Below are 17125 nucleotides of genomic sequence, written 5' to 3' on the forward strand. Positions count from 1 at the left end.
TTGTTTGTCGTGTTCAAGAATGTGTTGTTTGTCGTGTTCAAGAATGTGTTGTTTGTCGTGTTCAAGAATGTGGTGTTTGTCGTGTTCAAGAATGTGTTGTTTGTCGTGTTCAAGAATGCGTTGTTTGTCGTGTTCAAGAATGCGTTGTTTGTCGTGTTCAAGAATGCGTTGTTTGTCGTGTTCAAGAATGCGTTGTTTGTCGTGTTCAAGAATGCGTTCGTTGTCGTCACCAGTATGGTGGTGGTTGCCGTGTTCCAGAACGGCCTTTGCATAGCCTGGCTGTGGGACACACACACACACACACACACACACACACACACACACACACACACACACACACACACACACACACACACACACACACACACACACGCACGCACACTCGCACACTCACTGGACAGGCTGCAGACCTGGTCCAGCAATTGGCTCCTGGAGTTCAATCCCACCAAGTGCAAAGTCATGAAGATTGGGGAAAGGCAAAGAAGACCGCAGACGGAGTACAGTCTAGGGGGCCAGATACTACAAACCTCACTCAAGGAAAAAGATCTTGGGGTGAGTATAACACCAGGCACATCTCCTGAAGCGCACATCAACCAAATAACTGCTGCAGCATATGGGCGCCTGGCAAACCTCAGAACAGCATTCCGACATCTTAATAAGGAGTCGTTCAGGACCCTGTACATCGTGTACGTTAGGCCCATATTGGAGTATGCGGCACCAGTTTAGAACCCCACACCTAGCCAAGCAAGTAAAGAAACTAGAGAAAGTGCAAAGGTTTGCAACAAGACTAGTACCAGAGCTAAGAGGTATGTCCTACGAGGAGAGGTTAAGGGAAATCAACCTAACGACACTGGAGGACAGGAGAGATAGGGGGGATATGATAACGACTTACAAAATACTGAGAGGAATTGACAAGGTGGACAAAGACAAGATGTTCCAGAGACTGGACACATCAACAAGGGGACACAGTTGGAAGCTGAAGACAGATGAATCACAGGGATGTTAGGAAGTGTTTCTTCAGCCACAGAGTAGTCAGGAAGTGGAATAGTTTGGGAAGCGATGTAGTGGAGGCAGGATCCATACATAGCTTTAAGCAGAGGTACGATAAAGCTCATGGTTCAGGGAGAGTGACCTAGTAGCGACCAGTGAAGAGGCGGGGCCAGGAGCTTGGACTCGACCCCTGCAACCTCAACTAGGTGAGTACACTCTCGCGCACAATTCTCTCTCTCTCTCTCTCTCTCTCTCTCTCTCTCTCTCTCTCTCTCTTTCTCTTTCTCTCTCTCTCTCATACTCTCAGCATTGTTTAAGTGGCATCACAAGACGTAATTAACATTGGTGACTCAGGTACAGACAGGCAAGTTTTCTAACATGGATACACCAAGCGTGTTCCACCAGACTAGTCTGTGTGAGTTACATGATGGGAACACCTGCAGTGTGCTGCTACACTAGTCTGTGAGAGTTATATGGTGGGAACACCTGCAGTGTGCTGCTACACTAGTCTGTGTGAGTTATATGATGGGAACACCTGCAGTGTGCTGCTACACTAGTCTGTGTGAGTTATATGATGGGAACACCTGCAGTGTGCTGCTACACTAGTCTGTGTGAGTTATATGATGGGAACACCTGCAGTGTGCTGCTACACTAGTCTGTGTGAGTTATATGATGGGAACACCTGCAGTGTGCTGCTACACTAGTCTGTGTGAGTTACATGATGGGAACACCTGCAGTGTGCTGCTACACTAGTCTGTGTGAGTTGTAAAATTGGCACACCCATAATGTGCCACAACCCCCATTCTGTATTATAGTTAAGATGTGGGAACAAAAGTTCGCTATGTTTGCCTTCTCTTCTCTCCTTCAGGATGCCCGCAGTATACATAGAGGTTCCTACTGGCTACTGCTGCTGCTGACGATTGTCACTGCAGTTGCCTGTGGGAACCAGCGTCCAGTGTTCTTGGCTCTGCCAGGAGGAAATACTGTGAACTGACGGTGTTTATATATTGTGCAGTTTTTTGGTTCGTAGGAATTTGTGTTAGTGCTGTGCATCACACAGGCTAAGTATTATATATATTTTATAAAGTCTAAATGTGAATCTATTTTGCATTGGGATGATCCCACCCACCTAAATGTTTCCCCCAAACTTAGATAGGGACCAGGGGAGACTACTATGGGAGGAAATTGTTAAGGCCACAAGGCACGATAATGTAGTAATTCTAGGAGACTTTAACTTTAGTCATATTGATTGGAATTTCTTGACTGGGAATTTAGAATCATACGACTTCTTAGAAGTAGTTCAGGATTGTTTTTTGAAGCAGTTTGTGACAGAACCTACAAGGGGAAATAACCTGCTTGACTTAGTTATGGCAAACAATGAATCCCTTGTTAATAATTTAGTAATTTCAGAGGAACTGGGTGCTAGCGACCACAAATCAATTACATTTAGCATTGAATGGAAGTACGATAGTAGCGATAACTCAGTAACAGTCCCAGATTTTCGCTTAGCAGATTACGATGGGCTTAGAGAACACTTATCTGTTGACTGGGGTAACGAAGTGAGATATCAATATGAGAGTTTTCTGAACACTATACATGCTGCTCAAAGAACGTTTATCCCATATAAAGAAATTAGATCAAATAGAAATGACCCAAAATGGATGAATAATAGGCTCAAATATCTACTAGGACATAAGAAAGGAATTTATAGGCGTATCAAAAGAGGTGAGGGTCATCTTATGAATCAGTATATTGACATTAAGAGGGACATTAAAAAGGGGATAAGAAAAGCTAAAAGGGACTATGAAATTAAAGTTGCTAGGGATTCTAAAAATAACCCAAAAAGTTTTTTCCAGGTCTATAGAACAAAAGTTAGAGATAAAATAGGTCCCCTTAAAAATAACTATGGGCACCTTACTGACAAAGAGAATGAAATGTGCTTGATTTTAAATAATTATTTTCTCTCAGTTTTTACACAGGAAGACACTAACAATATTCCAGTAATTAATTTTTACAGTGGGCTAGAAGAAGATAAATTATGTAACATCAGTCACTAGTGAGATGGTTGTGAAGCAGATACAGACTGAAGCAAAATAAGTCGCCGGGTCCTGATGAGGTTTTTTCAAGGGTTCTTAAGGAATGCAAAATGGAAGTCTGTGAACCATTAACTAATATTTTTAATTTATCTCTTCAAACATGTGTAGTGTCTGATATGTGGAAGATGGCTAATGTAATTCCTATTTTTAAAACAGGGGACAAGTCGTTACCGTCAAATTACCGCCCAATAAGCCTGACCTCAATTGTAGGCAAATTACTAGTCAATTATAGCTAAGATTATAAGAAGCCATCTCGATAAGCATAGCGTGATTAATGATACTCAGCATGGATTCACAAGAGGCCGGTCTTGTCTAACTAATTTATTAACTTTCTTCAGTAAAGCTTTTGAGGCTGTTGACCACGATAAAGAATTTGATATTATTTACTTAGATTTTAGTAAGGCTTTTGATAGAGTTCCGCACCATAGACTGTTAAAGAAAGTGGCAGCTCATGGCATTGGGGGAAAAGTGCTCTCGTGGATCGAGTCATGGCTCACTGACAGGAAGCAGAGTGTGTCCATAAATGGGGTTAAATCCGAGTGGGGATCTGTAACAAGTGGCGTTCCACAGGGATCAGTCTTGGGCCCGTTGTTGTTTATAATATATATCAATGATCTTGATGAGGGAATTACTAGTGATATGAGCAAATTCGCCGATGACACAAAGATAGGTAGGATAATTGATTCAAACGTAGATGTTATGGAACTTCAGGAGGATTTAAACAAACTCTATTCTTGGTCAGAAAAGTGGCAGATGCAGTTCAATGTAGATAAATGCAAGGTTCTGAAGCTTGGGAGTGCCCATAACCCTAGTACTTATAAGTTAAATGATGTAGAACTTAGCCATACAGATTGCGAAAAGGACTTGGGGGCTATGGTGAGCAGCAACCTTAAACCAAGACAGCAATGCCTAAGCGTACGTAATAAGGCAAATAGATTACTGGGATTTATATCAAGAAGTGTAAGCAACAGAAGTCCAGAGGTCATACTGCAGCTTTATACATCATTAATAAGGCCTCACCTAAATTATGCAGCTCAGTTCTGGTCTCTATATTACAGAATGGACATAAATTCGTTAGAAAACGTTCAGCGTAGGATGACTAAATTAATACATAGCATTAGAAATCTTCCTTATGAAGAAAGATTGAAGACTCTTAAGTTAATAAATTGGACACATGTGCAACTCTTGGGTATCTTTATTGAGGAAACGTTTCGCCACACAGTGGCTTCATCAGTCCATACAAAGGAGAATCTTGAAGAACAGGAGGAGAATGAGGTAATCAGTCCCTCAACCTTGAGTCGATGAAGCCACTGTGTGGCGAAACGTTTCCTCAACAAAGATACCCAAGAGTTGCACATGTGTCCAATTTATCAACATGTCGGTTCTCTGAACCATTCATCTACAAACTCTTAAGTTACATTCACTTGTTAGACGAAGAATGAGGGGAGACCTGATCGAAGTGTATAAGTGGAAGATAGGTATTAATAAAGGGGATATTAATAAGGTCTTGAGGATGTCTCTCCAAGAGAGAACCCGCAGTAATGGATTTAAATTAGATAAGTTTAGATTTAGAAAGGACATAGGAAAGTATTGGTTTGGAAATAGGGTAGTTGATGAGTGGAACAGTCTACCTAGTTGGGTTGAACATTAAAATGGTATAAAATACCGACAGGTTGTTAGGTAAGACACATATGCAACAGTTAGGTATCTTTATTATGAAACGTTTCGCCTACAGCAAAAACGCATGTGTTCAACATAGAGACGATGTTGGACACCTCATGAAATTCAATGAAGCTAAACTAGTTATTAAAGAAGACGACTTAAGACGGAGAAAATGCATTGAAGCTGCACTAATTTCTCTCAGTAACACTATAAAGCAGAAATCCGGTAGTTACAGTATTTCAAAATTACTAAGCAAGAGGATATTACCCATCCTGGGAACTGGTGTTACTTGATGCCAGCAGGTCCCTCTCTAACCTCACCTCCTTAGTTCCATTACTACTACTACTACTACTACCACCTCTACCCACGCTTCACCTCACCTGACTCCCACCACTATATATATGTGTGTTTTCTTAGTTTTCTCTGTATTAGGACTGAAGAAGCCACTCGTGGCGAAACGTTTCCTTTAATAAATGTCCTGAACTGTACATAAGTGTCTTTTTCCACATCTTGTCGGTATCACCATACCATTTCCTCTTCTTCAGTCAAGTACAGAAAAGTTGATAGAAGCAGAAGATACTTGAAGACGATGTAATCAGTCCATCACCCTTAAAGTTTTGAGGTGGTCAGTCCCTCAGTCTGGAGAAGAGCATTGTTCCATAGTATGAAACAATATGGAGATGAAGTGACAGAATGGAGCTTTTTATAGCGCCAAGAGGTGAGACGTAGGCCACTAGGAGAGGTAAGAACTCAGATGTTGAAAGGTCAGGTCCCTCTCAAATCCAGCCGCTCTCACTAGTGGAAGTTGTCGAAGTTGATTGCAGGTCTGTACCAAGATACCTTTGTGTTGCAGTGTCAGACAGATTGAACATTAAAATGGTATAAAATATCATTCTGTCACTTCATCTCCATATTGTTTCATACTATGGAACAATGCTCTTCTCCAGACTGAGGGACTGACCACCTCAAAACTTTAAGGTTGATGGACTGATTACATCGTCTTCAAGTATCTTCTGCTTCTATCAATTTTTCTGTACTCGTCTGAAGAAGGTAAGACACATATGCAACAGTTAGGTATCTTTATTTTGCATATGTGTCTTACCTAACAATCTGTCGGTATTTTATACCATTTTAATGTTGAACATTAAAATGGTATGAAATACCGACAGATTGTTAGGTAAGACACATATGCAACAGTTAGGTATCTTTATTTCGAAACGTTTCGCCTACACAGTAGGCTTCTTCAGTCGAGTACAGAAAGGTTGATAGAAGCAGAAGATACTTGAAGACGATGTAATCAGTCCATCACCCTTAAAGTTTTGAGGTGGTCAGTCCCTCAGTCTGGAGAAGAGCATTGTTCCGTTGTCTGAAACAATATTGTTTCAGATAACGGAACAATGCTCTTCTCCAGACTGAGGGACTGACCACCTCAAAACTTTAAGGGTGATGGACTGATTACATCGTCTTCAAGTATCTTCTGCTTCTATCAACCTTTCTGTACTCGACTGAAGAAGCCTACTGTGTAGGCGAAACGTTTCGAAATAAAGATACCTAACTGTTGCATATGTGTCTTACCTAACACATTTTAATGTTCATGACTGAAGAAGCCTACTGTGTAGGCGAAACGTTTCATAATAAAGATACCTAACTGTTGCATATGTGTCTTACCTAACAACCTAGTTGGGTTATTGAGGCTGGGACTTTGGGTAGTTTCAAATTTAGGTTGGATAAGTACATGAGTGGGAGGGGTTGGATTTGAGTGGGACTTTCACATCAGAGCTTATTTCTTGGGTGGCATTGAAAATTGGGTTGGGCAAATGTTTTGTTAGTGGGATGAATTGTAAAGGACCTGCCTAGTATGGGCCAACAGGCCTCCTGCAGTGTTCCTCCTTTCTTATGTTCTTATGTTATGTTCATTGGTGAAGGGCACCGTCATGGTGGCAAGGTCATGGATGGACATACAGATGCAGTGCACTGAGAGTCTTTATTGACAACGTTTCGCCCACACAGTGAGTTTTATCAAGTCACAAACAGGTCGTGTTTAAAGATGGTTCTTGCAGTCTCATGTCTGAAACAGTGCAAGAGATAATACTCTATTGTTTAAGGAACATTGTAGTGAGTACGATTGTTGCTTACTGTGTCAGCCTGAATGTGACCATTGGTGTGTGTGTGTGTGTGTGTGTTACTCTGCTGATACCTTGGTGTCTTTCCTTACTTCCCAGTGGTTTTTAATATTTTCACAGTGTATTGATGAGCATGACATTTTCCACTTTCAATGAAATTGTTGGTAATAGTTTTCAGAGCACCTTTACGTGTACATGTGTAGCTGGCGGTGGTGTAGTGAATACAGTGCGTTGATTCAGCAGGTTTATCAACTATTTCGCGGTGTGTGACGCCGCAGCGTGGTGGTGTGATAACCTTGAGGTTGGTGTTGTGGAGAGGGGTGAGGCAGGGGTATACAAGTTCCTTGGAGTGGTACGTAAGAGCCTGGATAGCACTTTTGGAATCACTACAAGTCGTATAATTACCAACCGGCAGTGTGTTAATTCAAGAGGCTGATAAATGCCATAGGGTTGAGTTATGACGATAGAGAGGGTATCTGGAAGCGAAGAATCGAGTGTAGATGTCGCAGCGGGTGTATTGTTGTTGACGATTCTTGATCCATCTGTGTGTGTGTGTCTGTTGTACATCTGTGGTATACAGTACCGACAAGATGAAGAATTAGACAAATGTGCAACATCTGGGTATCTTTATTGTAGACGTTTCGCCATCCAGTGGCTTTATCAATACAAATTCAAGGACATAATTGGAAGACAGTAGAACTATATACAAAAGATGAGGTAATCAATCCCTCGGCCAAGGTTGAGGGACAGTGCGTTGCAGTTTGGTGAAACGTCTACCATAAAGATACCCAGATGTTGCACATGTGTGTAATTCTTCATGTTGGTATAAACCTTGGTAATAAATACCGACAAGTTGGTTTAGAAAGACACGTAAGCAAACACTATAACATTTATTAGAAAACGTTTCGGTCCTGGGACCTTGATCAAGGTCCCAGGACCGAAACGTTTTCTAATAAATATGTTATAGTGTTTGCTTACGTGTCTTTCTAAACCAATTCTTCATGTACCTGCTATATGGTGGTGAAGGTTGTGTACATGTCTGGAAATAAATGGTATAAAATACCGACACAATGGAAATATAAACACATAGATGAGCTAAGATTAATTGCAAGTGCAGGAAACATAGATATTATTGCTATAACAGAGACCTGGCTCAATCTGAAAGATAGAGAGATGCCCTCTGAATGTCACATACAAGGCTATAAATTATTCCACACTGACAGGGTCAACAGGAAAGGTGGTGGAGTAGCGATGTATGTCAGAGACAATTTAAATTGTTGTGTTAGACAAGATATTAAATTAGAAGCGTCAGCCACTGAATCTGTTTGGTTACAGCTTCTCGAGGGCCGAGAAAAACTAATTTTGGGTGTGATTTACAGGGCCCCAAATCTTGATAGGGAGTGCAGTAAACTTCTATGGGACGAAATTCGTAAGGCATCTACATACGAAAATGTTGTGCTAATGGGAGATTTCAACTATAGACAGATTGACTGGAGCAATTTGACAGGAAATTTAGAGTCAGGTGACTTTCTTGATACGATCCAGGATTGTTTTCTAAAACAGTTTGTGACAGAGCCAACTAGGGGAAATAACCTCCTTGACTTGGTTCTTGCCAGTAGGGAAACACTAATTAATAATCTTGAGGTTAATGATGAGCTTGGGGAAAGTGATCACAAATCACTCAGTTTTAATATATCATGGAATTCCCCAAATAATGGCAATCAAGTCTCCGTCCCTGACTTTCGCTTGGCTGATTTCATAAGACTGAAAAATTACTTAGGTAGGCTGAACTGGAATGACCTGACTAAGGGTCAGGTAGGTGGTGATGGTTGCCGATATGATGTTTTCCAGGGCATAGTTCTAGCTGCTCAGTCAAATTATGTTCCAAATAGGGAAATCAGATCAAACAAAAATGATCCTAAATGGATGAACAATAGATTAAAATATCTGATTGGTCAAAAGAGAGGCATATATAGGCAAATCAAAAGAGGAGAGGGGCAATTGAGAAATCGATATATTCAGTTAAAGAGAGAAATAAAAAAGGGAATTAGAAAAGCAAAAAGAGATTATGAGGTTAAAGTTGCAAGAGAATCGAAGACTAACCCAAAAGGATTCTTTCAGGTATACAGAAGTAAGATCAGGGACAAGATAGGCCCACTCAAAAGTTCCTCGGGTCAGCTCACTGACAGTGATAAGGAAATGTGTAGAATTTTTAACACATACTTCCTCTCAGTTTTTACACAGGAGGATACCAGCGATATTCCAGTAATGATAAATTATGTAGAACAGGACGATAATAAACTGTGTACTATTAGGGTCACAAGTGACATGGTCCTTAGGCAAATAGATAAATTAAAACCTAACAAATCCCCAGGCCCTGATGAACTGTATGCAAGGGTTCTAAAGGAATGTAAAGAGGAGCTTAGCACACCTTTGGCTAATCTTTTCAACATATCACTACAAACTGGCATGGTGCCAGATAAGTGGAAAATGGCAAATGTGATACCTATTTTCAAAACAGGTGACAGGTCCTTAGCTTCGAACTATAGACCAATAAGCCTAACCTCCATAGTGGGAAAATTTATGGAATCAATAATTGCCGAGGCAGTTCGTAGCCACCTTGAAAAGCATAAATTAATCAACGAATCTCAGCATGGTTTTACAAAGGGGCGTTCCTGCCTTACGAATTTATTAACTTTTTTCACTAAGGTATTTGAGGAGGTAGATCATGGTAATGAATATGATATTGTGTATATGGACTTCAGTAAGGCTTTTGACAGGGTCCCACATCAGAGACTATTGAGGAAAATTAAAGCACATGGAATAGGAGGAGAAATTTTTTCCTGGATAGAGGCATGGTTGACAAATAGGCAGCAGAGAGTTTGCATAAATGGGGAGAAATCAGAGTGGGGAAGTGTCACGAGCGGTGTTCCACAGGGGTCAGTGTTGGGCCCCCTGCTGTTCACAATCTACATAAACGACATAGATGAGGGCATAAAGAGCGACATCGGCAAGTTTGCCGATGACACCAAAATAGGCCGTCGAATTCATTCTGACGAGGACATTCGAGCACTCCAGGAAGATTTGAATAGACTGATGCAGTGGTCGGAGAAGTGGCAGATGCAGTTTAATATAGACAAATGCAAAGTTCTAAATGTTGGACAGGACAATAACCATGCCACATATAAACTAAATAATGTAGATCTTAATATTACGGATTGCGAAAAAGATTTAGGAGTTCTGGTTAGCAGTAATCTGAAACCAAGACAACAGTGCATAAGTGTTCGCAATAAAGCTAATAGAATCCTTGGCTTCATATCAAGAAGCATAAATAATAGGAGTCCTCAGGTTGTTCTTCAACTCTATACATCGTTGGTTAGGCCTCATTTAGATTATGCTGCACAGTTTTGGTCACCTTATTACAGAATGGATATAAATTCTCTGGAAAATGTACAAAGGAGGATGACAAAGTTGATCCCATGTATCAGAAACCTTCCCTATGAGGATAGACTAAGGGCCCTGAATCTGCACTCTCTAGAAAGACGTAGAATTAGGGGGGATATGATTGAGGTGTATAAATGGAAGACAGGAATAAATAAAGGGGATGTAAATAGTGTGCTGAAAATATCTAGCCTAGACAGGACTCGCAGCAATGGTTTTAAGTTGGAAAAATTCAGATTCAGGAAGGATATAGGAAAGTACTGGTTTGGTAATAGAGTTGTGGATGAGTGGAACAAACTCCCAAGTACCGTTATAGAGGCCAGAACGTTGTGTAGCTTTAAAAATAGGTTGGATAAATACATGAGTGGATGTGGGTGGGTGTGAGTTAGACCTGATAGCTTGTGCTACCAGGTCGGTTGCCGTGTTCCTCCCTTAAGTCAATGTGACCTGACCTGACTAGGTTGGGTGCATTGGCTTAAGCCGGTAGGAGACTTGGACCTGCCTCGCATGGGCCAGTAGGCCTTCTGCAGTGTTCCTTCGTTCTTATGTTCTTATGTTCTTATAATGTGATCCTTTAATGACTACGTTTCGCCCACACAGTGGGCTTTTTCAAGTCACAAACAGAACTACCTCGCGTTCCTTCCACCCCACCGTGGGCGAAACGTAGTCAATAAAGGATCACATTATACTGCATATGTGTTTATATTTCCAGTGTACATGTGTGTTGTATGGTGGTCAAGGTTGTGCACAGTAGATGTAAAGGCAGAAACTCTTGCTGCCTTTGTGGTTGTTTCTGGAGTATCATTGTTATAGTTAGTTATTACATTTAGGGATATATGTTTCCACGATGGAAATCCGTGGAACTGTTGGTCGATGTTCTTAGTTTTGAAAGCTAAGTAGGTAGGGGGAGAGATAAGGTGGCACACTTTTTAGAGAGTTCTGGGTGGTAGGTAGATCTAATTAGTTCATTCGTAGTGGTGATGACAGGACCCCAGTGGAAATGAGCAAAGACTCCAATGGAAATAAGTCACTTTGTCTGACTTTTTTTTGGGTTATCCCCCCCTCAAGGAAGGTTCCTTGATGTTGGTGAGGGGCTCTTGATTTAGGGAATTGGATCTGTGCTCCAGTTCCCCGAATTAAGCCTGAATGCCTTCCACATATCCCCCCCCCCAGGCGCTGTATAATCCTCCGGGTTTAGCGCTTCCCCCTTGATTATAATAATAATAATTTGGGTTATCCCAGGTAATTTACACTATGATAACGCGTCGGTCTGGAGTCTGACTCTGATCCCGGGTTCTATCTCCGCCCGTGGTATGGTTTGTTTGCAGTCGTGTCATTACGATTTCGTGAGTCATATTCCATCACACTTGGTTGCATCTTTAAGGTCAGGAAATGTCTTGACCTGAGCTGAGAGACTCCGGATCTTAGAGAAGGATATCAAACATTCCAGTATGGGTTCAGAAGACATGTTCATTAACCATGGTAGCTTCAAAGGTTTCCTTCCAGCAGAGCTGCAATTACTGTTACCTGGAAATTACAATCTCTCGGGATGTTACGTTGAGGGAGATTGTGGGATAGACGCTGATGTTAGAGTAGTGGGATTGGTGGTGGGGAGAGAAGGGGAAAGGGAAATGAGGGAGATAGTAAGAGTGGATACGACTCATATCAGTCGGGTACCTACTTACTGCCAGGTATCACCAACAGAGGGTGTTTGGAAACATGACTGTGCGTCCCATCTTTTACTGGGGTTCGACCTCACATTGTCTCGGTCATAACCTCCAGCATACTACCCAACACTTGAGTACTTCCAGCAGGTACTGGAGTCGCCTACATACACACGACTGCAGTGTTATCTTACACAGTATATAACACACCAGCAGGTACTGGAGTCACCTACACACACACGACTGCAGTGTTATCTTACACAGGATATAACACACCAGCAGGTACTGGAGTCGCCTACATACACACGACTGCAGTGTTATCACAGTGGGCGCCAGTGACGAGCGGGGTCCCACAGGGATCAGTCCTGGGACCAGTGCTATTCTTGGTATATGTGAACGACATGACGGAAGGGATAGACTCAGAAGTGTCCCTGTTGCAGATGACGTGAAGTTAATGAGGAGAATTAAATCAGACGCGGACCAGACAGGTCTACAAAGAGACCTGGACAGGCTGGATGTGTGGTCCAGAAACTGGCTCCTAGAATTTAACCCCGCCAAATGCAAAGCCATGAAGATCGGAGGAGGGAAAGAAGACTGCAGACAGAGTATAGGCTAGGTGGCCAAAGGCTGCAAACCTCACTCAAGGAGAAAGACCTAGGAGTGAGTATAATACCGAGTACATCGCCAGAAGCATACATTAACCAGATAACTGCTGCGGCATGTGGGCGCTTGGCAAACCTGAGAATAGCGTTCCGGTACCGCAGTAAGGAATCGTTCAAGACTTTATACACTGTGTACGTCAGGCCCATACTGGAGTACGCAGCACCAGTTTGGAACCCACACCTGGTCAAACACGTCAAGAAATTAGAGAAAGTGCAAAGGTTTGCAACAAAGCTAGTTCCAGAGCTAAGGGGAATGTCCTATGAAGAAAGGTTAAGGGAAATCGGTCTGACAGCACTGAAGGACAGGAGGGTCAGGGGAGACATAACGACATACAAAATACTGCTTGGAATAAACATGGTGGACAGAGACAGGATGTTCCAGAGATGGGACACAGAAACAAGGGGTCACAATTGGAAGCTGAAGACTCAGATTAGTCAAAGGGATGTTAAGAAGTATTTCTTCAGTCATAGAGTAGTTAGGAAGTGGAATAGTCTGGCAAGCGATGTAGTGGAGGCAGGAACTATACATAGTTTTAAGGTGAGGTATGATAAAGTTCATGGAGCAGGGGGAGAGAGGACCTAGTAGCGGCCGATGAAGAGGCGGGGCCAGGAGCTGAGTCTCGACCCCTGCAACCACAATTAGGTGAGTACAATTAGGTGAGTACCAGCAGGTACTGGAGTCACCTACATTTTCCCCAGGATGCGACCCACATCAGTCTTCAAATACGCAGGGAATTGAGGTTGAGTCGAATGCCCTCAGCAGTGACCTACGCAGCATGGACTAGGGGATGAATGGGGTAGGGGGCATCGGGGAATGGGAGGGAGGGGAAGTATTGGAGGTAAGTGCAGGTGAGGCGGGTGTTGACCCCAGCCAGAGGTGGGCGGAAGAGAGTACTGGTCACTGCTTGACACTATTGGTCATGCTTGACAATACTGGCCGCTGCTTGACGGTACTGGTCACTGCTTGACAATACTGCAAACTGTACTTATCCACCGTAATGTGTTATCCACCGTGGTGTATTATCCACCGTGGTGTATTATCCACCGTGGTGTATTATCCACCGTGGTGTATTATCCACCGTGGTGTATTATCCACCGTGGTGTATTATCCACCGTGGTGTATTATCCACCGTGGTGTATTAACCACCGTGGTGTATTAACCACCGTGGTGTATTAACCACCGTGGTGTATTAACCACCGTGGTGTATTAACCACCGTGGTGTATTATCCACCGTGGTGTATTATCCACCGTGGTGTATTATCCACCGTGGTGTATTAACCACCGTGGTGTATTATCCACCGTGGTGTATTATCCACCGTGGTGTATTAACCACCGTGGTGTATTAACCACCGTGGTGCATTAACCACTGTGGTGTATTAACCACCGTGGTGTATTATCCACCGTGGTGTATTATCCACCGTGGTGTATTATCCACCGTGGTGTATTATGCACCGTGGTGTATTAACCACCGTGGTGTATTAACCACCGTGGTGTATTAACCACCGTGGTGTATTAACCACCGTGGTGTATTATCCACCGTAATGTGTTATCCACCGTGGTGTATTAACCACCGTGGTGTATTAACCACCGTGGTGTGTTATCCACCGTAATGTGTTATCCACCGTGGTGTATTAACCACCGTGGTGTATTATCCACCGTGGTGTATTAACCACCGTGGTGTATTATCAACCGTGGTGTATTATCCACCGTGGTGTATTAACCACCGTGGTGTATTAACCACCGTGGTGTATTAACCACCGTGGTGTATTAACCACCGTGGTGTATTATCCACCGTGGTGTATTATCCACCGTGGTGTATTAACCACCGTGGTGTATTATCCACCGTGGTGTATTATCCACCGTGGTGTATTATCCACCGTGGTGTATTATCCACCGTGGTGTATTAACCACCGTGGTGTATTAACCACCGTGGTGTATTATCCACCGTGGTGTATTATCCACCGTGGTGTATTATCCACCGTGGTGTATTATCCACCGTGGTGTATTATGCACCGTGGTGTATTAACCACCGTGGTGTATTAACCACCGTGGTGTATTAACCACCGTGGTGTAGTAACCACCGTGGTGTGTTATCCACCGTAATGTGTTACCCACCGTGGTGTATTAACCACCGTGGTGTATTATCCACCGTGGTGTATTATCCACCGTGGTGTATTAACCACCGTGGTGTATTAACCACCGTGGTGTATTATCCACCGTGGTGTATTATCCACCGTGGTGTATTATCCACCGTGGTGTATTATCCACCGTGGTGTATTAACCACCGTGGTGTATTATCCACCGTGGTGTATTATCCACCGTGGTGTATTAACCACCGTGGTGTATTAACCACCGTGGTGTATTATCCACCGTGGTGTATTATTAACCGTGGTGTATTATCCACCGTGGTGTATTATCCACCGTGGTGTATTAACCACCGTGGTGTATTAACCACCGTGGTGTATTAACCACCGTGGTGTATTATCCACCGTGGTGTATTATCCACCGTGGTGTATTATCCACCGTGGTGTATTAACCACCGTGGTGTATTAACCACCGTGGTGTATTAACCACCGTGGTGTATTAACCACCGTGGTGTATTAACCACCGTGGTGTATTATCCACCGTGGTGTATTAACCACCGTGGTGTATTATGCACCGTGGTGTATTATCCACCGTGGTGTATTATCCACCGTGGTGTATTATCCACCGTGGTGTATTAACCACCGTGGTGTATTATTAACCGTGGTGTATTATCCACCGTGGTGTATTATCCACCGTGGTGTATTAACCACCGTGGTGTATTAACCACCGTGGTGTATTAACCACCGTGGTGTATTATCCACCGTGGTGTATTATCCACCGTGGTGTATTATCCACCGTGGTGTATTATCCACCGTGGTGTATTATCCACCGTGGTGTATTATCCACCGTGGTGTATTATCCACCGTGGTGTATTATCCACCGTGGTGTATTAACCACCGTGGTGTATTAACCACCGTGGTGTATTAACCACCGTGGTGTATTAACCACCGTGGTGTATTATCCACCGTGGTGTATTAACCACCGTGGTGTATTAATCACCGTGGTGTATTATCCACCGTGGTGTATTAACCACCGTGGTGTATTAACCACCGTGGTGTATTATCCACCGTGGTGTATTATCCACCGTGGTGTATTATCCACCGTGGTGTATTAACCACCGTGGTGTATTAACCACCTTATCAAACTCCTTGACTATTTTTTCAGTTTTAGTTTGTACCAGTAATAACTCACAGCTCCTCTAACTCCTAACACAACGCTCTCTGAACCTAACCGACTTCTTTCTGAATAATAATAATAATAATAATAATAATAATAATAATAATAATAATAATACACTTGATAGTAACTGGTGTATATAATTCAATATCTTGACACGTGCTAGTGACAGTGGTATAATTCAGAGTATCTTCTCTAATCCCTTTTAAATATATATTCAAATTATTTGGAATTTTCTCTTCAACGCGAGCATAACTTATTACAGAAGAACATGACTTCGTGTTCCTAACCTCGTAGTAGTGCTAATAATAACGCAAGGAAGTCAAGAAGTGGAAAAGAAACAAGAGACAACTGCAGCATAATGTCATCTTTGATTGACAACGTTTCGCCCACCCAGTGGTCATTTGTGTATTTTGCCATCGTGTCGGTACTTACACACTAAATTTAAATTGACCCAATTCCTACTGCGGATAAATATTTAAATGTCAGTGACCAGCACTTGTTTGGAGCTTATATGTGACAACACCAATACTAAAATAATCAGGATAGGTATAGAGAAGTGTTTGTCAGTAGAGTTGGAGATGACGGAGAAGATGCCGTACAGCATCACTGAGTGACATACCCATGACAATGTTGTTCTTTGTTCTTCATGAAGCTCATGTGTACCAGTGCTTCAGTGACCAGCATATATGTATATAACTCTCAGTAGGGTATTTTAGCTGCTCTGCGAGGCGCATATTCAACATCTGATCTTCAATAAATGTAAACGTGCAGTCAGGATCAAGGTCATCTTCTGCTGTGACCGTCATGAGCCTCGACACATTAAGTTTTAATGGTGCATTGGCCTAGCAACAGTGAAATATTGACTTTAAGATGATGGGCTCTTAAGAACAGCGAGATGATGACCTTGATCAGAAGAACACTGCAGAAATAAAGATGCTGACCTTGATTAGAAGAAAATACTATAGAAACAGATGCTGACCTTGATTAGAAGAACATACTGTAGAAACATTGAGATGCTGACCTTCGTTAGGAGGATCATCCAACTACCAACAATAGTGAACAAAAAACAAATATTGAAGAAAGAGCTTTTATCATGACCAACAATAGCTTCTGGTACAGAATATTTTCCTCTCGGCAGTCACAGATTAGGAGTCCCGTAGCTCGGTTGGCAACACACTTAGTTCATTAAGGAGTCCGTGGTTCGATCCCCTGCACCAGTGGA

The 17125-nt window shown here is 42.5% G+C and overlaps 1 protein-coding gene across 5 annotated transcripts in view; it reads left to right on the forward strand.

The window, feature by feature from the left end:
* LOC128694312 (bcl-2-related ovarian killer protein) overlaps positions 1 to 17125 on the forward strand; it is a 102341-nt gene that overhangs the window by 75625 nt on the left and 9591 nt on the right. The window contains exon 8 of one of the 5 annotated variants that reach the window (XM_070093672.1): positions 1859 to 3698. The exons of the other annotated variants lie outside the window; for them this stretch is intronic. Within the exon in view, the coding sequence (XP_069949773.1) occupies positions 1859 to 1984 (126 nt within the window). The 3' untranslated portion in view covers positions 1985 to 3698. Of the gene's footprint in view, positions 1 to 1858; positions 3699 to 17125 lie in introns of those variants that run through there. 5 annotated transcript variants of the gene reach the window in all.

This window comes from Cherax quadricarinatus, chromosome 43, assembly GCF_038502225.1.
Source record: "Cherax quadricarinatus isolate ZL_2023a chromosome 43, ASM3850222v1, whole genome shotgun sequence".
Taxonomy (NCBI): domain Eukaryota; kingdom Metazoa; phylum Arthropoda; class Malacostraca; order Decapoda; family Parastacidae; genus Cherax; species Cherax quadricarinatus.